The sequence below is a fragment of the Hemitrygon akajei genome, chromosome 26 (assembly GCF_048418815.1).
Source record: "Hemitrygon akajei chromosome 26, sHemAka1.3, whole genome shotgun sequence".
NCBI lineage: Eukaryota > Metazoa > Chordata > Chondrichthyes > Myliobatiformes > Dasyatidae > Hemitrygon > Hemitrygon akajei.
Genome location: NC_133149.1, coordinates 46,466,741 through 46,491,667, shown reverse-complemented (window position 1 = coordinate 46,491,667; position 24,927 = coordinate 46,466,741). Strand labels below are relative to the sequence as shown.

General features: G+C 44.0%; 1 protein-coding gene across 7 annotated transcripts in view; it reads left to right on the top strand.

Annotated features, from left to right (window-relative positions):
- The window catches only part of LOC140716953 (proprotein convertase subtilisin/kexin type 7-like), a 287,410-nt gene that overhangs the window by 57,073 nt on the left and 205,410 nt on the right, over positions 1-24,927 (top strand). For all 7 annotated transcript variants that reach the window (XM_073030136.1, XM_073030133.1, XM_073030137.1 and 4 more), the window contains one exon: positions 8,952-9,114. In XM_073030136.1, coding sequence (XP_072886237.1) covers positions 8,952-9,114 — 163 coding nt within the window. The remainder of the gene's footprint in view (positions 1-8,951; positions 9,115-24,927) is intronic.

The window sequence follows — 24,927 nt, the reverse complement described above, 5'->3', positions numbered from 1 at the left end:
ATCGGTATTTGTTGTCTTGCGCATAACTTAACTAAATCAGCCTCCGTTTTAATGTGTCCCAAGGAGGTATCAAACACATGGGACTCTCTGCTAGCAATAGAACCTGTTGCCTGCACGTTAGATGCACTGTCTTCAGGATTATGTCATCCTGAAAATCATTAGCTTTATACATGGTCAAACCATGCCCTGTGGCTTTATAATTATTTTCATTTACTCCAGCAACTTGACCTTCAACATCGCATGTTTGTTTCAGCCAATGTTTGTTTGACCACTGACGTGACTGTATTAATAAGCATCTGAATATTCAAAAAGCTATTTTTTTAAAAATCTTGCTCTGAGATAGACATTCAAGTCAACAACATGTTATATTGCTTAGCAACAGTTTCACAAAGATTTTTTAAATCATCCAAATGAGACAGCACTTGTGAGACATCTTGCTCTTGTAAAAGGCTGCTAATTAATGATGTTAAACCATTAATCTTTTTAACAATTTTGAAAGTTGTCAATTCTAGTCATCAAAGCTTTCCCAATAAGTTTAATATCTCTTTTAGTGCTGACTTCAAGGTCACTGTTTCCATCTTGACTCATGTTGTTTTCCAAGTACACAAATCAGACAAAATAATGGCATTCAATTCCGATGTCAACAATCGATAGAACAAAGTGCAGAACTCACAGGCAAGCACCACACTATAGAGCTTACAGTCAGTGATAACCATTCCAAACTATGTTCTAACCCCAAACACACAGCATGAATCAACAACAGGTCGTTACTTGCCACAAGCTTCTCCAAGCTGCAGTGTTTTTAATCTCGCAGATATGTCCGAATGCTGATGTTTGTTTGGGATAACTGTTGAAATCTTTTATTGGCAGAATGTACTGGCCAATTCTAACAAACCAATTGCTGCTGCTGCTGACCACCCCCCCACCCCCACAGTTTTGTTAGACTCATGTGCTCCAATAATGATTGTTCCAGAAGTCGAGTGTATGTATTCAGTCCTTTATTAGCAATTAGCAAGCATACAATCTTGAAACAATGAAACTTAGGCAGCATAAGAAATGAAATGGACGATCTTGAAATTCAGCTACAGATTGGCAAATATGACATTGTGGCCATCTCTGAAACTTGGCTAAAGGATGGCTGCCATTGGGAGCTGAACGTCCAAGGATATATGATGTATCAGAAAGATGAGTTAGTAGGCAGAGGGGGTGGTGTTGCTCTGTATAAGAAAAAATTATTAAATCATTAGAGATGATTTAGGATCGGAAGGTAGAGAGTCTCTATGGGTTGAGTTAAGAAATGGCAAGGGCAAAAGGACCCTAATGGCAGCTGTGTACAGGCCTCCAAACAGCAGCCAAGATGTGGATTACAAATTACAGCAGGAGATAGAAAAGGCGTGCCAAAAGAGCAATGTCATGATAATTGTTGGGGATTTTAACATGAATGTGGATTGGGAGAACCAGGCCAGTACTGGACCTCAGGAAAGAATTTGTAGAATGTCTTAAGGGATGGCCTTTTAGAATAGCTTGTTGTTGAGCCCACTAGGGGATCGGCTGTGCTGGATTAGATGTTGTGCAATGATCCGGAGGTGATAAGAGAGCTTAAGGTTAAGGAACCCTTAGGGAACAGTGATCACAATATGATCGAGTTCACTTTGAAATTTGAGAAGGAGAAACTAAATTCCAATGTGTTGGTATTTCAGTGGAATAAAGGAAATTACAATGGCATCAGAGGGGAACTGGCCGAAGTTGACTGGAAAGGGACATTTGCAGGAAGGACAGCAGAGCAGCAATGGCTGGAATTTCTGTGAAAAATGAGGGAAGTGCAAGACGGATACATTACAAATAAGAAATTTTCGAATAGAAGGAGGACACTACTGTGGCTGACAAGTCAGAGCCTAAGTAAAAGCGAAACATAGAAAATCTACAGCATGATACAGGCCCTTCGGCCCACAGTGCTGTGCTGAACATGTACTTAATTTAGAAATTACCTAGGGTTACCCATAACCCTCTATTTTCCTAAGCGCCATGAACCTTATCAAGAGTCTTTTAAAAGACCTTATTGTATCCACCTCCACCACCGTCGTTGGCAGCCCATTCCACGCACGCACCACTCTCTGCATGTAAAAAAAAACAACTTACCCCTGATATCCCCTCTGTACCTACTTTCAAGCACCTTAAAACTGTGCCCTCTCGTGCTAGTCATTTCAGCCCTGGGAAAAAGCCTCTGACTATCCACACGATCAGTGCCTCTCATCATATACACCTCTGTCAGGTCACCTCTCATCCTCCGTTGCTTCAAGGAGAAAAGGCCGAGTTCACTCAACCTGTTCTCATGAGGCATGCTCCCCAATCAAGGCAACATCCTTGTAAATCTCTGCACCCTTTCTATGGTTTCCACATCCTGTAGTGAGGCAACCAGAACTGAGCACAGTACTCCAAGTGGGGTCTGACCAGGGTCCTATATAGCTGCAACATTACCTCTTGGCTCTTGAACTCAATCCCACGGTTGATGAAGGCCAATACACCGTATGCCTTCTTAACCACAGAGTCAACCTGTGTAGCAGCTTTGAGTGTCCTATGGACTCGGACCCCAAGATCCCTCCGATCCTCCACACTGTCAAGAGTCTTACCATTAATAAGGACATAAGAAATAGGAGCAGGAGTAGGCCATCCGGCCCATCGAGCTTGCTCTGCCATTCAATAAGATAATGGCTGATCTGTCCGTAAATTCAGCTCCATCTACCTGCCTTTTCTCCATAACCCTTAATTTCCTTACAATGTAAAAACCTATCTAACTGTATCTTAAATATATTTAGTGAAGAAGCCTCAACTGCTTCCTTGGGCAGAGAATTCCACAGATTCACCACTCTCTGGGAACAACAGTTTCTCCTCATCTCCGTCCTAAATTTTCTCCCCTGAATCTTGAGGCAATGTCCCCTAGTTCTAGTCTCACCTACCAATGGAAGCAACTTTCCTCCTATCTTATCTATCCCTTTCAAAATTTTGTATGTTTCTATAAGATCCCCTCTCATTCTTCTGAACTCCAGAGAGTATAAACTCTCCTTATAGGTCAACCCCTTCATCCCTGGAATCAACCTGGTGAACCTCCTCTGCACTGCCTCCAAAGCCAGTATATCCTTCCTCAAGTATGGAGACCAGAACTGCACACAGTACTCCAGGGGCGGTCTCACCAGTACCCTGTATAGTTGCAGCATGACCTCCTTGCTCTTGAATTCAATCTCCCTAGCAATGAAGGCCAACATTTCGCTTGCCTTCTTAATAACCAGGTGTACCTGCAAGCCAACCTTTTGCAATTCATGAACAAGCACTCCCAAGTCCCTCTGCACAACAGCATGCTGCAATTTTTCACCATTTAAATAATAATCTGCTCTTCTATTATTCCTTCCAAAGTGGATGCTCTCACATTTACCAACATTGTATTCCATCTGCCAAACCTTGGCCCACTCACTTAACCTATCTATATCCCTCTGCAGACTCTCCACATCCTCTGTACAATTTGCTTTTCCACTCAGTTTAGTGTCATCAGCAAATTTTACTACGCTACACTCGGTCCCCTCTTCCAAATCATCAATGTAAATAGTAAACAGCTGCGGGCCCAGCACCAACCCCTGCGGCACCTCACTCACCACTGACTGCCAACCAGAGAAACACCCATTTATACCAACTCTCTGCCTTCTTTTGGTTAACCAATCCACTATCCATGCCAATACACTTCCTCCGACTCCATGCATCCATATCTTATTTATAAGTCTCTTGTGTGGCACCTTATCGAAAGCCTTCTGGAAATCCAAGTATACAACATCCACCTGTTCCTCTGCATCCACTGCACTCACTATGTCCTCAAAGAACTCCAGTAAGTTTGTCAAACAGGACCTGCCCTTTCTGAATCCATGCTGCGTCTGTCTAATGGAACCACTCCTTTCTAAATGTTTCGCTATTTCTTCAAGCATTTTCCCAACTACAGATGTTAAGCTAACTGGCCTATAGTTGCTATAATATGCCATCATATTTGACCTACCAAAATGAACCACCTCACACTTAACTGGGCTGAACTCCATCTGCCACTTCTCAAACCAGTTTTGCATCCTATTAATGTTTCACTTTAACCTCCAACAGTCCTCCACACTATCCACAACACCCTCAACCTTTGTGTCATCAGCAAATTCACTAACCCGTACCTCCACTTCCTCATCCAGGTCGTTTATAAAAATTACAAAGAGTAGGGGTCCCAGAGCAGATCCCTGAGGTGCACCACTGGTCACCGACCTCCATGCAGAATATGACCCGTCTACAACCACTCTTTTCCTTCTGTGGGCAAGTTAGTTCTGGATCCACAAAGCAATTTCCCCTTGGATCCCATTCCTCCTTACTTTCTCAATAAGCTTTGCATGGGGTACCTTGTCAAATGCCTTGCTGAAATCCATATACACTACAGCTACTGCTCTACCTTCATCAATGTATTCAGTCAACTCCTCAAAAAAAAAATTCAATCAGGCACACAAGGCACGACCTGCCTTTGACAAAGCCATGCTGACTATTCCTAATCATATTATGTCTCTCCAAATGTTCATAAATCCTGCCCCTCAGGATCTTCTCCATCAACTTGCCCACCACTGAGGTAAGACTCACTGGTCTATAATATTCCTTTCTTGAATAATGGAACAACATCCACAACCCTCCAATCCTCCGGAACCTCTCCCGTCCTCATTGATGATGCAAAGATCATCACCAGAGGCTCAGCAATCTTTTCCCTTGCTTTCCACAGTAGCCTGGGATATATCTTGTCCGCTCCCAGTGACTTATCCAACTTGATGCTTTTTAAAAGCTTCAGCACATCACCTTTCTTAATGTCTATATGCTCAAGCTTTTCAGTCCACTGTAAGTCATCCCTACAATCACCAAGGTCATTTTCCGTAGTGAATACTGAAGCAAAGTATTCATTAAGTACCCCCGGTACCTCCTCCGGCTCCATACACACTTTTCCACTGACACATTTGATTGGTCCTATTCTCTCACGTCTCATCCTCTTGTTCTTCTCATACTTGTAGAATGCCATGGTGTTATCTTTAATCCTGCTCGCCTAGGCCTTCTCATGGCCCCTTTTGGCTCTCCTAATTTCATTGTTAAACTCCTTCCTGCTAGCCTTATAATTTTTTAGATCTCTATCATTACCTAGTTTATTGAACCTTTCGTAAGCTTTTCTTTTCTTGACTAGATTTTCAACAGTTTTTCTACACCATGGTTCCTGTACCCTACCATCCTTTCCCTGTCTCATTGAAATGTACCTATGCAGAATGCCACTCAAATATCCCCTGAACATCTGCCACATTTCTTCTGTACGTTTCCCTGAGAACATCTGCTCCCAATTTATGCTTCCAAGTTCCTGCCTGATAGCTTCATATTTCCCCTTACTCCAGTTAAACGTTTTCCTAACTTGTCTGTTCCTATCCCTCTCCAATGCTATGGTAAAGGAGATAGAATTGTGATTACAAAAGAGAGGGCATACAAGGAAGCCAAAGATAGTGGGAAGATAGAGAATTGTGAAGCTTTTAAAAACATGCAGAAGGAAACTAAGAAGGTCATTAGGAAGGAAAAGTTGAATTATGAAAGGAAGCTGGCGATTAATATCAAAGAAGATACTAAAACCTTTTTTAAGTGTATAAATGGTAAAAGAGAGTTGAGGGTAGATATAGGACCAATAGAAAACGATGCTGGAGATGGCAGAGGAGCTGAATGCGTATTTTGCATCATTCTTCACAGTAGAAGACATCTGCAGTATACCAGACATTCAAGGGAGTCAAGGAAGTGAAGTATGTAGGAGTAGCCAGCATGGATTTGTGCATGGAAGGTCATGTTTGACAAACCTTATTGAATTTTTTGAAGAAGTTACGAGGAATGTTGACGAGGGTAAGGCAGTGGATGTAGTCTATATGGACTTCAGCAAGGCCTTTGACAAAGTTCCACATGGAAGGTTAGTTAAGAAGGTTCAGTCATTAGGTATTAATGCTGGAGTAATAAAATGGATTCAACAGTGGCTAGATGGGAGATGCCAGAGAGTAGTGGTGGATAATTGTTGATCGGGATGGAGGCCGGTGACTAGCAGGGTGCCTCAGGGATCTGTTTTGGGCCCAATGTTGTTTGTAATATACATAAATGATCCGGATGATGGGGTGGTAAATTGGATTAGTAAGTATGCCGATGATACTAAGGTAGGAGGTGTTGTGGATAATGAGGTGGGTTTTCAAAGCTTGCAGGGAGATTTATGCCGGTTAGAAGAATGGGCTGAATGTTGGCAGATGGAGTTTAATGCTGAGAATTGTGAGGTTCTACATTTTGGCAGGAATAATCCAAATAGAACATACAGGGTAAATGGTAGGGCATTGAGGAATGCAGTGGAACAGAGAGATCTAGGAATAACAGTGCATAGTTCCCTGAAGGTGGAGTCTCATGTAGATAGGGTGGTGAAGAAGGCTTTTGGAACGCTGGCCTTTATAAATCAGAGCATTGAGTACAGAAGTTGGGATGTAATGTTAAAATTGTACAAGGCATTGGTAAGGCCAAATTTGGAATATTGTGTACAGTTTTGGTCACCGAATTATAGGAAAGATATCAATAAATTAGAGAGAGTGCAGAGACGATTTACTAGGATGTTACCTGGGTTTCAGCACTTAAGTTACAGAGAAAGGTTGAACAAGTTAGGTCTCTATTCATTGGAGCGTAGAAGGTTGAGGGGGGATTTGATCGAGGTATTTAAAATTTTGAGAGAGATAGATAGAGTTGATGTGAATAGGCTGTTTCCATTGAGAGTAGGGGAGATTCAAACGAGAGGACATGATTTGAGAGTTAGGGGGCAAAAGTTTAAGGGAAACACGAGGGGGTATTTCTTTACTCAGAGAGTGATAGCTGTGTGGAATGAGCTTCCTGTAGAAGTAGTAGAGGCCAGTTCAGTTGTGTCATTTAAGGTAAAATTGGATAGGTATATGAACAGGAAAGGAGTGGAGGGTTATGGGCTGAGTGCGGGTAGGTGGGACTAGGTGAGATTAAGAGTTCGGCATGGACTAGGAGGGCCGGAATGGCCTATTTCCGTGCTGTGATTGTTATATGTTATATATATGTTATATGTGCAGTGAAAATTACGACTGAGAAGGTGTTCAGGAAGCTTAATGGTCTGAGGGTGGATAAATCTCCTGGACCTGATGGAATGCACCCTTGGGTTCTGAAGGAAACAGCTGGAGAGATTGCGGAGGCATTGACGATGATCTTTCAAGACTGGATAGATTCTGGCATTGTACCGGATGACTGGAAAATTGCAAATGTTACTCCGCTGCTTAAGAAGGGTGGGGGGCAGCAGAAAGGAAACTATAGACCTGTTAGCCTGACATCAGTGGTTGGGAAGTTATTGGAATCGATTGTTAGGGATAAGATTACGGAGTACCTGGAGGCACATGACAAGAAAGGCCAAAGCCAGTATGGTTTCCTGAAAGGAAACCTACTGGAAATCTTTGAGGAAATTATAAGCAGGGTGGACAAAAGAGATACAGTAGATGTGGTGTACTTGGATTTTCAGAAGGTCTTTGACGAGGTGTCGCACATGAGGCTGCTTAGCAAGATAAGGGCCCATGGAATTACAGGGGAGTTACTAGCATGGGTGGAGCATTGGCTGATCGGCAGAAAACAGAGAGTGGGAATAAAGGGATCCTATTCTGGCTGGCTGCCGGTTACCAGTGGAGTTCCACAGGGGTTGGTGTTGAGACCGCTGCTTTTTATGATGTATGTCAATGATTTGGTCTATGGGATTAATGGATTTATGGTTAAATTTGTCGATGATACAAAGATAGGTAGAGGAGCGGGTAGTGTTGAGGAAACAGAGAGACTTAGATAGTTTAGGGGAATGGGCAAAGAATTGGCAAATGAAATACAATGTTGGAAAGTGTATTGTCATGCACTTTGGTGGAAGAAATAAATGGGCAGACTATTACTTAGATGGAGAGAGAATTCAGAATGCAGAGGTGCAAAGAGACTTGGGAGTCCTTGTGCAAGATACCCTAAAGGTTAGGCTCTAGGTTGAGTCGGTTGTGAAGAAGGCAAATGCAATGTTTTGCATGCAAGGCGGCATTCTTTTCTACAGATATAGAATTTAAGAGCAGGGATGTGATGTTGAGGCTCAATAAGGCACTCGTGAGACCACACTTGGAGTATTGTGTGCAGTTTTGGCTGCTCATTTTAGAAAGGATATACTGACATTGGAGAGGGTTCAGAGAAGATTTATGAGAATGATTCCAGGCATGAAAGGGTTACTGTATGAGGAACGTCTGGTAACCATGGTTATCATGGTTATTTCCCATGGTAGGGGAGTCCAGGACAAGAGAGCATGACTTCAGGTTTGAAGGACGTCCATTTAGAACAGAGATGTGGAGAAATTACTTTAGTCAGAGGGTGGTAAATTTGTGGAATTTGTTGCTACGAGCAGCTGTGGAGGCCAAGTCATTAGGTGTATTTAAGGCAGAGATTAGCCAGGGCATCAGAGGGTATGGGGAGAAGGCAAGGGAGTGGGGATGACAGGAAGTATTGGATCAGCCCATGATTGAATGGTGGAGCAGACTCAATGGGCTGAATGGCCTACTTTTGCTCCTATATCTTATGGTCTTATGGTAAATAAGCGTTATTGAGCAGTCAACTTGACATCCGCCGGCCCCCAGCTCCAAACTGCCCCGAACAAAGCAAGGATATGTAGTTTATTCCGTTTGCTTTTACCATGCCCCCAACCAAGTAACTAGTTGCCACAATAAACGCGCAGCACAGAACGCAATGCAGATAGAGAACAGATGCACGGCTCCTACAATGTCTCTTGATCCACTGATGCTTTATATGGGAAGTTCTAAATGAAATAATTAATTTGGATGTTTTGTGTTTAAACAACCTGTTGCCAGTCTCCTGAAGGAAGCTATGACCTGAATTCGAACGATGAGGATCCCATGCCTCACCCTGATGAACATGGTGATAATCACCACGGTACTCGATGCGCCGGTGAGATTGCTGCTGCCCCAAACAACTTCTGTGCAGTTGGTGTGGCTTTTGGAAGCCGTATTGCAGGTAATCTTGCCTAGGCTTGATTGGAACTTCCCTTCTTCCGCACTCCCCACTTTCCTCTTCATCTCTCCCTTCCTTTGCACTCCCCCCTTTCTTCTTCATCTCCCCCTTCCTTCACACCTTCAAGTTCAAGTCCACAAGGTGGCAAGCGCATGGGTGCAGCAGCCACTCTAGCACCAATCAATGGTGAAATTTCTTGTACTGGTCATCTTTTCTTTGACCAAAGAATGTTGCTGAACAGTAGGAACTCTAAAATCTGAATAACAAAGGTGCAGTGCAGTTACAGACGAATGCGGGGAGTAGCTACAACAGCTACTCAGGGAAGCAGTGCACCCGAATGTAGAACCACGGTAAGCGCGCTGTTATTAAAGCAAGACTTAAAGTGAATTCTGCTCCCTAACATCTGATCATTGGAAAATAAATTGGATTATCTGTATCTGTAGCTGCAGGAGATGAGAGTCTGTGCACGCTTGTCGTGACAGAAGCATGGCTTCAAGACACCATTCCAGATTCTGCCTAATCTCCATACAGCGGGCAGAAATGCTGTGTCCTGCGGCAAGATCCATGGAGGAGGTCTGCGTGTCTACATTGATAAGAACTGGTGCATGAACACCTCGGTAGTAACGGCCCACTACTCACCACAAATAAGTGTTTTTAATGGTGAAGTGCAGGCCCTGCTATTCGCCCAGGGAGTTCACTACCAATGTGATTATTGCTGTTTACAGCTCCCTCCCCCACCCCATGTGAGTGCTGGGTAAATGCTGCAGGAGCTCTACAGCACATCTACGACCTCAAAGCTACACACCTCAATGGTGTTTTCACTGTTGGTGACCTCAATCATGACATCTCAGTCATAGCAAAGTACAGCACAGAAACAGGCCCTTTGGCCCATCTAGTCCATGTCAAACCATTTAAGCTACCTACTCCCATTGACCTGCACCAGGACCATAGCCCTCCATATCCCACTATGTACTTATCCAAGCTTTTCTTAAACGTTGAAATCGAGCTCGCAAGCACCGCTTTTGCTGGCAGCTCATTCTACACTCTCACAACCCTCTGAGTGAAGAAGTTTCCCCTCATGTTACCCTTAAACCTCTCACCTTTCACCCTTAACTCATGGTCTCTGGTTGTAGTCCCACCCAATCTCAGAGGAAAAAGCCTGCTTGCAGTTACCTTGTCTATACCCGTTATAATCTCTTCTCAATCTCCTACATTCTAGGGAATAAAGTCCTAATCTATTCAATCTTTCCTTATAACTCAGGTCCTCCAGACCCAGCAACATCCTTGTAAATTTTCTCTGTACTCTTTCAACCTTATTTACATCTTTCCTGAAGGTAGGTGACCAAAACTGTACACAGTACTGCAAATTAGGCCTCACCAATGTCTTGTACAACTTCAACATAACATCCCATTTCCTGTAGTCAGTACTTTGATTTATGAAGGCCAACATGCCCAAAGCCTTCTTTACGACCCTATCTACCTGTGGTGCCACTTTCAATGAATTATGGACCTGTATTCTCAGATCCCTTTGTTCTACCACACTCCTCAGTGTCCTACCGTTCACTGTGTAAGAACTACCCTGGTTGGTCCTACAAAGTACAAAACCTTACACTTGTCTGCATTAAATTCCACCTGCTATTCCACTAGGAGATGTGAAAGGATTTAGAAGGAGTGGATTGGGACAATTTGTTTTATGGGAAGGATGTAATAGAGAAATGGCGGTCATTAAATTTTGAGGGTACAGAATCTTTATGTTCCTGTTAGGTTGAAAGGAAAGGTTAAAAGTTTGAGAGAGCCTTGGTTTTCAAGGGATATTGGAAACTTGGTTCGGAAAAAGAGAAAGATCTACAATAAATATAGGCAGCATGGAGTAAATGAGGTGCTCGAGGAATATGAAGAATGTAAGAAGAATCTTAAGAAAGAAATTAGAAAAGCTAAAAGAAGATGTGAGGTTGCTTTGGCAAGTAAGGTGAAAATAAATCCGAAGGGTTTCTATAGTTATATTAATAGCAAATGGATAGTGAGGGATAAAATTGGTCCCTTAGAGAATCAGAGTGGACAGCTATGTGTGGAGCCAAAAAAGATGGGGGAGATTTTGAACAATTTCTTTTCTTCGGTATTCACTAAGGAGAAGGATATTGAGTTGTGTAAGGTAAGGGACACAAGTAGGGAAGTTATGGAAACTATGACGATTAAAGAGGAGGAAGTACTGGCGCTTTTAAGGAATATAAAAGCGGATAAATCTCCGGGTTCTGACAGGATATTCCCTAAGACCTTGAGGGAGGTTAGTGTAGAAATAGCAGGGGCTCTGACAGAAATAATTCAAATGTCATTAGAAACGGGGATGGTGCCAGAGGATTGGCGTATTGCTCATGTGGTTCCATTGTTTAAAAAGGGTTCTAAGAGTAAACCTAGCAATTATAGGCCTGTCAGTTTGACGTCAGTGGTGGGTAAATTAATGGAAAGTATTCTTAGAGATGGTATATATAATTATCTGGATAGACAGGATCTGATTAGGAATAGTCAATGTGGATTGCTGCGTGGAAAGTAATGTTTGACAAATCTTATTGAATTTTTTGAAGAGGTTACAAAGAAAGTTGACGAGGGTAAAGCAGTGGATGTTGTCTATATAGACTTCAGTAAGGCCTTTGACAAGGTTCCGCACGGAAGGTTAGTTAGGAAGGTTCAATCGTTGGGTATTAATATTGAAGTAGTAAAATGGATTCAACAGTGGCTGGATGGGAGACGCCAGAGAGTAGTGGTGGATAACTGTTTGTCAGGTTGGAGGCCGGTGACTAGTGGTGTGCCTTAGGGATCTGTACTGGGTCCAGTGTTGTTTGTCATATACATTAATGATCTGGATGATGGGGTGGTAAATTGGATTAGTAAGTATGCAGATGATACTAAGGTAGGTGGCGTTGTGGATAATGAAGTAGGTTTTCAAAGTTTGCAGAGAGATTTAGGCCAGTTAGAAGAGTGGGTTGTATGATGGCAGATGGAGTTTAATGCAGATAAGTGTGAGGTGGTACATTTTGGTAGGAATAATCCAAATAGGACATACATGGTAAATGGTAGGGCATTGAAGAATGCAGTAGGACAGTGTGATCTAGGAATAATGGTGTATAGTTCCCTGAAGGTGGAATCTCATGTGGATAGGGTGGTGAAGAAAATTTTTGGTATGTTGGCCTTTATAAATCAGAGCATTGAGTACAGGAGTTGGGATGTAATGTTAAAATTGTACAAGGCAATGGTAAGGCTGAATTTGGAGTATTGTGTACAGTTCTGGTCACCGAATTATAAGATAGATCTCAACCAAATAGAGAGAATACAGAGAAGATTTACTAGAATGTTACCTGGGTTTCAGCACCTAAGTTACAGGGAAAGGTTGAACAAGTTAGGTCTTTATTCTTTGGAGCGTAAAAGGTTGAGGGGGGACTTGATAGGTATTTAAAATTATTAAGGGTGTAGATAGAGTTGACGTGGATGGGCTTTTTCCATTGAGAGTAGGGGAGATTCAAGCAAGAAGACATGAGTTGAGAGTTAAGGGGCAAAAGTTTAGGGGTAACCCAAGGGGGAACTTTTTTTCTCAGAGAGTGGTAGGTGTGTGGAACGAGCTTCCAGTTGAAGTGGTAGAGGCAGGTTTGGTATTGTCATTTAAAGTAAAATTGGATAGGTATATGGACAGGAAAGGAATGGAGGCTGAGTGCAGGTCGGTGGGACTAGGTGAGAGTAAGCGTTCGGCACGGACTAGAAGGGCCGAGATGGCCTGTTTCCATGCTGAAATTGTTTTATGGTTATATGCTACTTTACAGCCCATTCTTCCAGCTGATGCAGATCCCACAAAGCCACGCTGATACAGTTTACCACATTATCATCAAGATCATTGATACAGATGATAAACAACAAAGGACCCAGCACCGAGCCCTGCAGCACTCCACTAGTCACAGACCTCCAGTCAGAGAGGCAACTATCTACTACCACTCTCTGGCTTCTCCCACAAAGCCAGTGTCTAATCCAATTTTCTACCTCATGCTGAGTGACTGAACCTTCTTGACCAGCCTCCCATGCAGGACCTTGTCAAATGCCTTACTAAAGACCATGTAGACAACATCGACTGCCTTGCTTTCATCCACTTTCATGGTAACTTCCTCAAAAAACTCTGTTGGTTAGATGTGACCTACCACGCACAAAGCCATGCTGACTATCCCTAATCAATCCATGTTTATCCAAATACTCATACATCTGGTCCCTTAGAACACCTTCTGGTAACTTTCCCACTACTGATGTCAGGCTCACTGGCCTATAATTTCCGGGTTTATTTTTAGAGTCTTTCTTGGACAGCAGAACAACATTGGCCATCTTCCAATTCTCTGGTACCTCACTTGTCTAGGGTGATTTAAGCATCTCTGCTCGGGCCCCGGCAATTTCTGCACTTGCCTACCACAGGGTTCGAGGGAAAACCTTGTCAGGCCTTAGGGATTTATTTGCCCTAATTTACCTCAATTCTTCTGTAATCTGTACAGGGTCCATGAAGTTGATGCCGCTTTGCCTCACTTCTGTAGACAATGTACGTCTCCCGAGTAAATACAGATGCAAAATATCCATTTAAGATCTTCCCCATCTCTTTTGGCTCCATGCATGGATTACCATTCTGATCTTCCAGAGGACCAATTTTGCTCTTGGATATATGTAGTATCCCTTGGGATTCTCCTTCACCTTGTTTGTTAAGGCAACTTCATGCCTTTTAGCCCTCCTGCTTTCTTTCTTAAATATTCTCTTGCATTTCTTATATTCAATAAGCACCCCATTTGTTCCTACTTCCCTATATCTGCCATGCACCTCCTTTTTTTTTCTCTTAACCAGTGCCTCACTATCTCTTGAAAACCAAGGTTCCCTACACTTGTTATCTTTACCTTTTATTCTGACAGACACAGAAGGTTTGTACTATCAAAATTTTACTTTTGAAGGCCTCCCACTTTTCAAGTACACCCTTGCTGTAACACAGCCTTTCCCAATCCACACCTGCCAGGTCATTTCTTATACCATCAAAAGTGGCCTTTCTCCCATTTAGAATCTCAACCTGCAGACCAGACCTATCTTTTTTTCATATTGACTTTGAAACCAGTGGCACTGTGGTCACTGGATGCAAAGTGTTCCCTTACACATCACCTGCCCTGTCTCATTCCCTAACAGCAGATCTAGTATCGAATGCTCTCTCATTGGGACTTCTATGTACTGATGAAGGAAACTTTTCTGAACACATTTGACAAACTCTATCCCATCTAGTCCTTTTACAGTATGGGAGTCCCAGTCAATATGGGAAGTTAAAATCACCTACTAAAACAACTTTGTTTCTTGCAACAATCTGCAATTTCTTTACAAATTTTTTTCCTCTAAATCCCTTGGACTGTTGGGTGGTCTATAATATAGCCCCATTAATGTGGTCATACCTTTTCTTATTTTTCAATTCCACCCATAACACCTCACTAGACGAGTTCTCATCTGTCCTGACTGAGCATTGCCATAACATTTTCCCTGACTAGTAACGCCACCTCTCCTCCTCTAATCTCTCCTGCTCTAAAACAATGGAACCCCGGAATATTCAACTGCCAGTCCTGCCCCTCCTGAAACCAAGTCTCATTAATGGCTACAAAGTCATAATTCCAGGTGTTGATCCATGCCCTGAGTTCATCCACCTTTCCAACAGTACTCCTTGCATTAAAATATATACCCCTCAGGACACTAGTCACACCATGCTCAACCTTTTGATTCCCGACTTTGAGGTCTTAGCAATGTCTGCCTCCACAACCTCTCCGCTAACTGTCTGGCACTATGGTTACCATCCCCCTGCAACTCTAGTTTAAACCCCACCATACAACATTAACAACCTTCCCTCTTGGATAATAGTACTCCTCCAGTTCAGCCCCTCCTCTGTACTGGTCCCATCTTCCCTGGAAGAGAGCACAATAATCCAAAAAAAATTCAAAACTGTTCTGTCAAAGTTCTACCAGCAAGTTTGTTTCCAAATCAGAGGAGAGAGTATATTAGACCTGGTTTATGCCAACATTTGTAGAGCCTACAAGGTTGTCCCTTGCCCTCTCCTTGAATACGCAGATCCATTTTGCTAATCCCTGCATACAGACCACTGGTTAAACTCATCAAATCGGGGAGATCAGAACCTGCACCTCAGCACTTCAGGACTGCTTTGAAAGCACAGACTGGAGCGTATTCAGGCAGGCGGCTACCTCCGATCTTCGTGTGAGCATTGATGTATATGTGGGATTGGTGACTGGTTACACTGGAAAGAGCATTTGAGGATGTTACCATGATTAAACACTACACTGCCAGGACAAACCAGAAACCATGGCTGACTGCAGAGCTCTGTGCACTGCTTAGGAATCAGGGCATTGCCTTCAGATCAGGGAACAGGGCGAGAGCCGCGCTCACCAGTGCCTTCAGGAAGTGCACAGAAAACCCACAGACAGCAGGGACACACAGCACATCTGGCAAGGTATACAAACCATAACCGGTTTCCAGTCCACCCTGTACGTCAACAACAGCGACGACTCCCATCCTGATAAGCTGAATGATTTCTATACACAATGTCATCAATGGAATGAAGTGTCATCGAGGAAAGCCCCCTCTCCCCTGAGGTGTGGAGGACCCTAGCCAGGGTAAACTCACACAAAGCTGCAGAGGTGGACAACTTGCCTAGTCAGGTGCTGAGGGACTGTGTGGATCAATTAACAGAGGTCCTATTTAGTATCTCTCCAAAACAGTCCACTGTCACTGCAGGCTTCAAGGCAGCCCCATCATTCCCGTGCCCAAGAGAGCACCAGTAACTGGTCGAAATGATTATCGCCCAGTGGCACGGACTTCAACAATCATGAAGTGCTTTGGGCATGTTTGGTTCTGGATCATAAAAAATCCCACCTTCCAGCTACATTGGACGCTTTCCAGTTCACCTACCGCTCAAACCGGTCCACTTGTGATGCCATAGCCTCAGCCATCTACTCCGTCCTGTCCCACCTAGAAAACTATGCCTCATACACCAAGGTGCTGTTCATCACCGTCAGCTTGGCATTTAACATGATCATCCCTCAGAAGCTGCTGGGTAAACTGTCCTCATTGGGACTCAGCAGCCCTCTGCATAACCGGACCTTGAGACTTCTTGATGGGAAGACCCAGTCAGTCAGAGTTGGCAGCAACATCCCCAGATCCATCACGCTGAGCGCTGGTACCCATCCACCCTCCAGGACTGTGTGTTCAGTCTGCTGCTGACTCACAACTGCACTGCCAGATTCAGCTTGAAACACATCATGTTCGCTGATGATACTCCACTGGGTGGCCTCATCAGCTACAATGATGAATCGCATACAGAAAGGAGGTGGAGAGGCTTGTGAAATGGTGCAAAAACAACAACTTGGGTCTCAACGTTGACAGGACAAAAGAGATTACTGTGGACTGAAGGAAGGCGTAGGTCCACCACTCTCCATTGCACATCAATGACTCTGCCGAGGAAGAGCACGAAGTTCCTTGGTGTGCACCTATCAGACAGTCTAACCTGGACTACCAACACCACCTCATTGGTCAAGAAAGCACAGCAGCGTCCACACTTTCTGAGGAGATTGAGGTGTGCAAGTCAACACCCCCCCCCCCCCCCCCACTCTAACAACTTTCTACAGGAGCACCATCAAGAGTGTCCTGTCTGGCTGCATTGTGTGGTACAAACGCTACAAGGCATCAGACTGCAAGACAGAGGAAAGTAAAAACTGCTGTAAGAACCATCGAGCCTTCCTCCCCACTGTTTGTGACATTTATCGGGTGCATTGCAGATAAAGGATCCGAAGCATTGTTGAGGATCCCTACCACCCATCCCTCAATCTCTTTGACCCACTACTGTCAGGAAGGCGGTACAGGAGTATCAGGACTAGGACTGACAGACTGGGTAACAGCTTCTTCCCTCAGGCTGTGAGACTAATGAATACCCTGCCACCACCGAGGTCTCATCACTGGGACAATGAGCTGTTTACTGTTTACCTGTGCTGTGCACTACATGCATTTTGAATTATATTTTATTAACTTATGGAATAATATTTTGGTCTGTGTGCTGTGTGTGATGACCTTTGATGTCCTGACCAATCAGGAAACTATCAATTTTCGCTTTAAGTATACCCACGGACTTGGCCTCCACTACAGGCTGTGGCAGAGCATTCCACAGATTCACTACTCTCTGGATAAAAAAAATTCCTCTTAACTCAGTTCTAAAGGGTCACCCCTCAAATTTGAGGCTGTGCCCTCTAGTTCTGGACATCTCCACAAGAGGAAACCTCCTCGCCACATCCACCTATCTAGTTGTTTCAATGTTCAGTAGGTTTCAATGAGATCCCCCGGCATTCTTCTACATTCCATTGAGCACAGGCCCAAAGCTGTCAAATGCACCTCATATGTTAATGTCTTCATTCCCGGAATAGTACTCGTAAACCTCCTCTGGACTCTTCAATGACCACATATCCTTTCTGAGATATGAGGCCCAAAACTGTTGACAATACTCCAAGTGCAGCCTGACTAGTATCTTATAAAGGCTCAGCATTATCTCCTTGCTTTTATATTCTATTCCCCTTGAAATAAATGCCAACATTGCATTTGCCTTCTTTACCACAGACTCAACCTGTAAATTAACCTTCTGGGAACCTTGCACGAGGTCTCCTAAATCCCTCTGCACTTCTGATGCTTGAATTTTCACCCCATTTAGATAATATCTGCACTATTGTTTCTTTTACCAAAATGCATTATCATACATTTCCTAACACTGTATTCCATCTGCCACTTTTTGCCCATTCTTGTAGGCATTCAACAAAATCTCTTTTTCGTGATCCGACACCAAACTGATTTTCCCAATCCCCTTTCATATTGAAGTCCCCCATGACAATTGTGACATTACCCTTATTACATGCCCTTTCCAGCTCCCTTTGCAATCTCAACCCCACATCTTGGCTACTGTTTAGAGGCCTATATATGATTCCCATAATGGTTTTTTAATCCTTGCAGTTTCTTAACTCCATCCACAAAGATTCAACATTCTCTGACCTAACGTCACCTCTTTCTAAAGATGTAATTCCATCTCCTACCAACAGAGCCACACCATTGCCTATGCCTTCCTGCCTGTCCTTTCAATACAAAGTATATCTTTTGATGTTAAACTCCCAACTATGACCTTCTTTCAGCCACGTCTCAGTGATGCCCACAATGTCATAGTGACCAATCTCTAAATGTGTCACAAGTTCGTCACATTATTCCGAATGCTACGCATATTTAAATACAGCACCTTCAGTCCTGCATTCTTCGCCCTTTCGAATTTTGCCTCTGTGATACAATTTAACTCTTTGCTTTCTCTGCATTTATACCCAATCATTGATTTGTCCTTCCTTACATTCATGTTACACCCATCATCTACTGGCTCATCCTCAGGTCTATCATTCTGGCTCCCATCCCCCTGCCTTATTAGTTTAAACTACTCCCAATAGCTCAATCAAACCTGCTCACAATGATATTGGTCCCCCTTGGATTCAAGTGCAACCCATCCCTTTTGTACAGGTCACACCTACCCCAGAAGAGGTCCCAATGATCCAGAAATCTGAATCCCTGCCCCCTGCTCCAACTCTTCAGCCACACATTTATCCTCCATCTCACTCTATTCCTATCCTCACTGTTGTGTGGCACAGGCAGCAATCCTGAGATTACTACCCTTGAGGTCCTGCTTCTCAACTTCCTTCCTAACTCCCTGTATTCTGCTTTCAGGACCTCCTCCCTTTTTCTACCTGCGTCGTTAGTACCAATATGTACCACGACTTCTGGCTGTTCACCCTCCCTTCTCAGGATATTGTGGACACATTCAGAAACTTTGCGGACCCTGGCACCTGGGAGGCAAACTACCATCTGTGTTTCTTTTTCAAGTCCCCAGAATCACCTATCTGTCCTCCTAACTATAGAGTCCCCTATTACTGGTGCCTTCCTCTTCAGTTCCCTATCCTTCTGAGACACATGGCCACTGTTGCTTCCCCCAGGTAAGACGTAACCCCCCCCCCCCCCCCCCAACAGCACTCAAAATGGATACTTAATATTGAGGTAGATGACCTCAGGGGCACTCTTCACTATCTGATGTTCTCCCTTCCCTCTCCTGACAGTCACCCATTTATCTGACTCCTGTAGCCTTGGGGTGACTACCTCCCTATAGCTCCTGTCTTATCACTGCTTCAATTTCCCTAACAACTCGAAAGTCATTGAGCTGCAGCACTATTTCCTTAACATAGTCTCCAAGGAGCTGCACCTCGATGCACCTGGTGCAGATGTGGCCATCGGGGGAGGCTGGTAGTCTCTTGGAAATCCCACATCTGACACCCAGAACAGAACATTGGCTCTACAAACATACCCCCTTATTCTTTCTAGTGTTAAATAAGAAATAAATTAACCCTACTTGACTTGCCTCCACCTATTCTTACCGAAGCCTGCTGAGCCAAAGCTTTACCACTCTGACAGAGACCACTCAGATGACTGCTCCGCTAGATGGTGCCCCTCTTTTATGGAGACTGGGTTTTTCAATCTCTGATCTGGACCTGCACAAGAATGCTTCTACTGACCCAGGTGCTGAATTAGCAGAAGGATTTAAGATCGTAAGGCATAGAAGTAAAATTAGGCCATTCAGCCCAGAGTCTGATCTGCCATTCTATCATGGCTGATTGATTATCCCTGTCACCAATCTCCTGCCTTCTCCCTGTAACCTTTGACTCCTTGACTAATCAAGAACCTATTAACCTCTGCTCTATGTATATCTAATAACTGCCTCCACAAGCGTCTGTGGCAACGAATTCCACAGATTATAAACTGGAAAAATTGCCTATTTTCTTTGATTATTTCTAACTTATTCCACCCAAGCCCCTCTTCACTCAAGTTTTCTTTTCTATTTTCTCTTTCACTTGGCATTTCACAAGCCTTTCTGCAGTACGAACCTCAGGGTATCCAAAGCAAACATCCTTTTTCTATTAAGCTCATCAACCTTGTGTGCTCTTTGAACATCCAACAAATTTCAGATCCAGCAATCCCTACCTTTTTACTGAGTAGGCACAATGTTACCTTAAAGCCCCTAGTCTTCTACGTTCAGTCTCCCCCCACCCACCAGACGTCCGCACTGGAATTGCGTGATGGGTTGGATTTTCCTTGGGACAACGAAGTGTGAAATGGTTGCTCCCATCTGCATTTGGTCAGCACTTCTGAAGCGCGCTCAGTTTAGAATCAGGTTTATTATTATCGGCATGTGATGTGAAATTTGTTCACAGAGCTGGCACTCAACAGATCATTGAGTGCCAGTGATGTGGGAGGAAACTGGAGCACCCTGGGGAGCTCCACAGAGTATTTTCAGAGAGTTAGACAACCTGGAAACAGGACCTTCAGCCCATAGAATATACACCATGGGCCAGTATCCTACCATCTTAGCAAGGACAGTCCCTGCTTCCAGCATTGCTCTATTAGTGGGTGAAAGATTTATACTGGCTCTAACTTGCCTCTGTCCCTCACAGCCATTCTACTCCATATTGAAGGTGTGGTTTCAGGAGATTTCTCAGTGCAGTTCTCAGAAAACTGCAGGAATTTGAGGCCACACTGCTGTACATGTGATTCAGATTCATTTATTTATCACACATACATGGAAATACACAGTGAAATAGGTCATTTGCGTTAACAACCAATACGCCTAAGGACATGCTGGGGGCAACCCGCAGATGTCACCACACATTCTGGCTCCAACATAGCATATCCGCAATGCGCAGCAGAACAGCACAAGCAGCAACAGAAAACAAAGACAACAGCTCAACAAGCTCCTTTCCCACCCACTCATACAGGTCGCCAACCCCAGGACAGGCCATTCTGGGCCTCTGGGTCCAGTCCTTGGCCTAGACTCTCAGACATTGGGTCTTTGACTATCACAGGACTCGCCAATTGTGGGACATTGAGCTTCAGACCTTGGGGTCTGACGTTGGAGCCGAGCCAGCATGGATTTACCAAGGGCAAATCATGCTTGACTAATCTGTTGGAGTTTTTCGAGGATGTAACCAGGAAGTTAGACAAGGGAGATCCAGTGGATGTAGTGTACCTCAATTTTCAGAAGGCATTTGATAAGGTCCCACATGGGAGATTGGTGGGTAAAATCAAAGCTCAGGGCATCGGGGGGAAGGCATTGACATGGATAGAAAACTGGTTGGCAGATAGAAAGCAAAGGGTAGCAGTGAATGGGTGTTTCTCAGAATGGCAGGTGGTGACTAGTGGGGTGCCACTGGGCTCGGTATTGGGACCATAGCTGTTTACAATTTACGTCAACGATTTGGATGAAGGCATTGAAAATAACATCAGCAAATTTGCTGATGATACTAAGCTGGGTGGCAGTGTGACATGTGATGAGGATGTTAGGAGAATTCAGGGTGACTTGGATAGGCTGAGTGAGTGGACAGATACTTGGCAGATGACGTTTAATGTGAATAAGTGTGAGGTTATCCACTTTGGGAGTAAGAACAGGAAGGCAGATTATTATCTGAACGGTGTAGAGTTAGGTAAGGGAGAAATACAAAGAGATCTAGGAGTCCTTGTTCATCAGTCACTGAAGGTGAATGAGCAAGTGCAGCAGGCAGTGAAGAAGGCTAATGTAATGTTGGCCTTTATTACAAAGGGAATTGAGTACAAGAGCAAGGAAATCCTTTTGCATTTGTACAGGGTCCTGGTGAGACCACACCTGGAGTATTGTGTACAGTTTTGGTCTCCAGGGTTAAGGAAGGACATCCTGGCTGTAGAGGAAGTGCAGCGTAGATTCACAAGATTAATTCCTGAGATGTCATCTGCCAAGTATCTGCCCACTCACCCAGCCTATCCAAGTCACTCTGAATTCTCCTAACATCCTCATCACATGTCACACTGCCACCCAGCTTAGGATCATCAGCAATGTTATTCTCAATGCCTTCATCTAAATCGTTGATGTAAATCGTAAACAGCTGAGGTCCCAATACCGAGCCCTGTGGCACCCCACTAGTCACCACCTGCCATTCCGAGAAACACCCATTCACCGTTACCCTTTGCTTTCTATCTGCCAACCAGTTTTCTATCCATGTCAATATCTTCCCCCAATGCCATGAGCTCTGATTTTACCCACCAATCTCCTATGTGAGACCTTATCAAATGTCTTCTGAAAATCGAGGTACACTACATCCACCAGATCTCCCTTGTCTAACTTCCTGGTTACATCCTCGAAAAACTCCAACAGATTAGTCAAGCATGATTTGCCCTTGGTAAATCCATGCTGGCTCAGCCCAATCCTATCACTGCTATCTAGATATGCCACTATTTCATCTTTAATAATGGACTCTAGCATCTTCCCCACTACTGATGTTAGGCTGACAGGACGATAGTTCTCTGTTTTCTCCCTCCCTCCTTTCTTAAAAAGTGGGATAACATTAGCCATTCTCCAATCCTCAGGAACTGATCCTGAGTCTAAGGAACATTGGAAAATGATTACCAATGCATCCGCAATTTCCGGGGCCATCCCCTTTAGTCCCTAGGATGCAGACCATCTGGAACTGGGGATTTGTCAGCCTTCAGTCCCATCAGTCTACTCATCACCGTTTCCTTCCTAATGTCAATCTGTTTCATTTCCTCTGTTACCCTATGTCCTTGGCCCATCCATACATCTGGGAGATTGCTTGTGTCTTTCCTAGTGAAGACAGATCTAAAGTAATTATTAAATTCTTAAATTATTCTTAAATTACTAATATGTGAATAACTGTGAGGTTATCCACTTTGGGAGTAAGAACAGGAAGGCAGATTATTATCTGAACAGTGTAGAGTTAGGTAAGGGAGTAATACAAAGAGATCTAGGAGTCCTTGTTCATCAGTCACTGGAGGTGAATGAGCAAGTGCAGCAGGCAGTGAAGAAGGCTAATGTAATGTTGGCCTTTATTACAAAGGGAATTGAGTACAAGAGCAAGGAAATCCTTTTGCATTTGTACAGGGCCCTGGTGAGACCACACCTGGAGTATTGTGTACGGTTTTGGTCTCCAGGGTTAAGGAAGGACATCCTGGCTGTAGAGGAAGTGCAGCGTAGATTCATAAGGTTAATTCCTGGGATGTCTGGACTGTCTTACGCAGAGAGGTTAGAGAGACTGGGCTTGTACACGCTGGAATTAAGGAGATTGAGAGGAGATCTGATTGAAACATAAGATTATTAAGGGATTGGACAAGATAGAGGCAGGAAATATGTTCCAGATGCTGGGAGAGTCCAGTACCAGAGGGCATGGTTTGAGAATAAGGGGTAGGTCATTTAGGACAGAGTTAAGGAAAAACTTCTTCTCCCAGAGAGTTGTGGGGGTCTGGAATGCACTGCCTCGGAAGGCAGTGGAGGCCAATTCTCTGGATGCTTTCAAGAAGGAGCTAGATAGGTATCTTATGGATAGGGGAATCAAGGGATATGGGGACAAGGCAGGAACCGGGTATTGATAGTAGATGATCAGCCATGATCTCAAAATGGCGGTGCAGGCTCGAAGGGCCGAATGGTCTACTTCTGCACCTATTGTCTATTGTCTCTTGTCTTTAGCGGGATCATCTGGAGCGAGGACCTGTCAGGAAGTTCTGTGATTTCTCTGTTCACCTGCCAGAGTTTTGAACTTCCTGCTGGTTACATAGGGAAATGTTGATAATCCCAAATATCCTAAAAACCGGAGAAGGAATAGACTGCCTGCCTTTCGATATAATCATATCTGATCTCCCCCAGCCCTCAGCTCCTCATTGCCTTCAATTCCTCAATCTTGGGATGAGGGGAGTAAAAAGTTCCTGCTTCCTCTTTAAGTAACCTCTCCCCACCCTAGTCTCTAGTCTGGCCTCTAACTCCTCCACATCCCTGTACCTAAATCTTAACCTGACCCCTAACTCCGCTCTGTTCCCAAAACTATCCCTGTGAATTTTTTTTTAAAAAACAGCAAAGTCTGAGGCAAGACCTCAACAAAGAATGCAGCTTGGTGCGATCTTAACCATCTTCCCTAATGTTCCTGTACTTGAGAGTATGTCCTGGATGATGAGGGTGAAGATGCCCTCCATCGTAGAAAGGATTGTGCCCATGATGAAGCTGGAGAATGCTAAATTCTCAATAAGCCATTGGAGACTTCAGAGCTTTCGGAACGACTGGGGAGAAAGAGGTAGTTACTTTGTGGATCTCTGAATGAGCAAGCATAAGGCCACAGACTCCAAGGCCTACGTAACCCCTGGGGGGGGGTGTGTGCTGGTGGACCAAATAATTCTTGTATCTCTCTTCTGCCATTTATTTTAAATCTACGCCCTCCGGTTATTTGGCCTTCCTTTTATTGCCTTTCGTTCCTATCTTAAAAGAAAAGTAGTTCAGAATATGAAGCGAGGGAAGGCAGCGGACAGCGGCCAATAGCCACGTTTTTGCCGGTGTGAATGTTGGTATTGTCTGTGCCGCACCCTTTTGATAGGCCAGGAGATGGCGCTGTTTACTACAGAATCTGCGGACAACTGGCAAAACGTCTTTGACGCCTCCGTTGGTGACAATTTCTCTTTGTAATGAGGGTCAATGGACTGTGGAAGTTTAACACTTAACAATGTAGTCCTTTTTATGCAGTGGATTTGCTTATTAGCCATCTGCGTTCATCTTCCTACTCCCTTTCCCAAAAACTTAGAGGATTGTATTGTAGCTACCAATGTTTATTTCCCTCAAGAAGATGAATTGGGATTAGTTTATTGTTGTCATAGAATACTACAGCA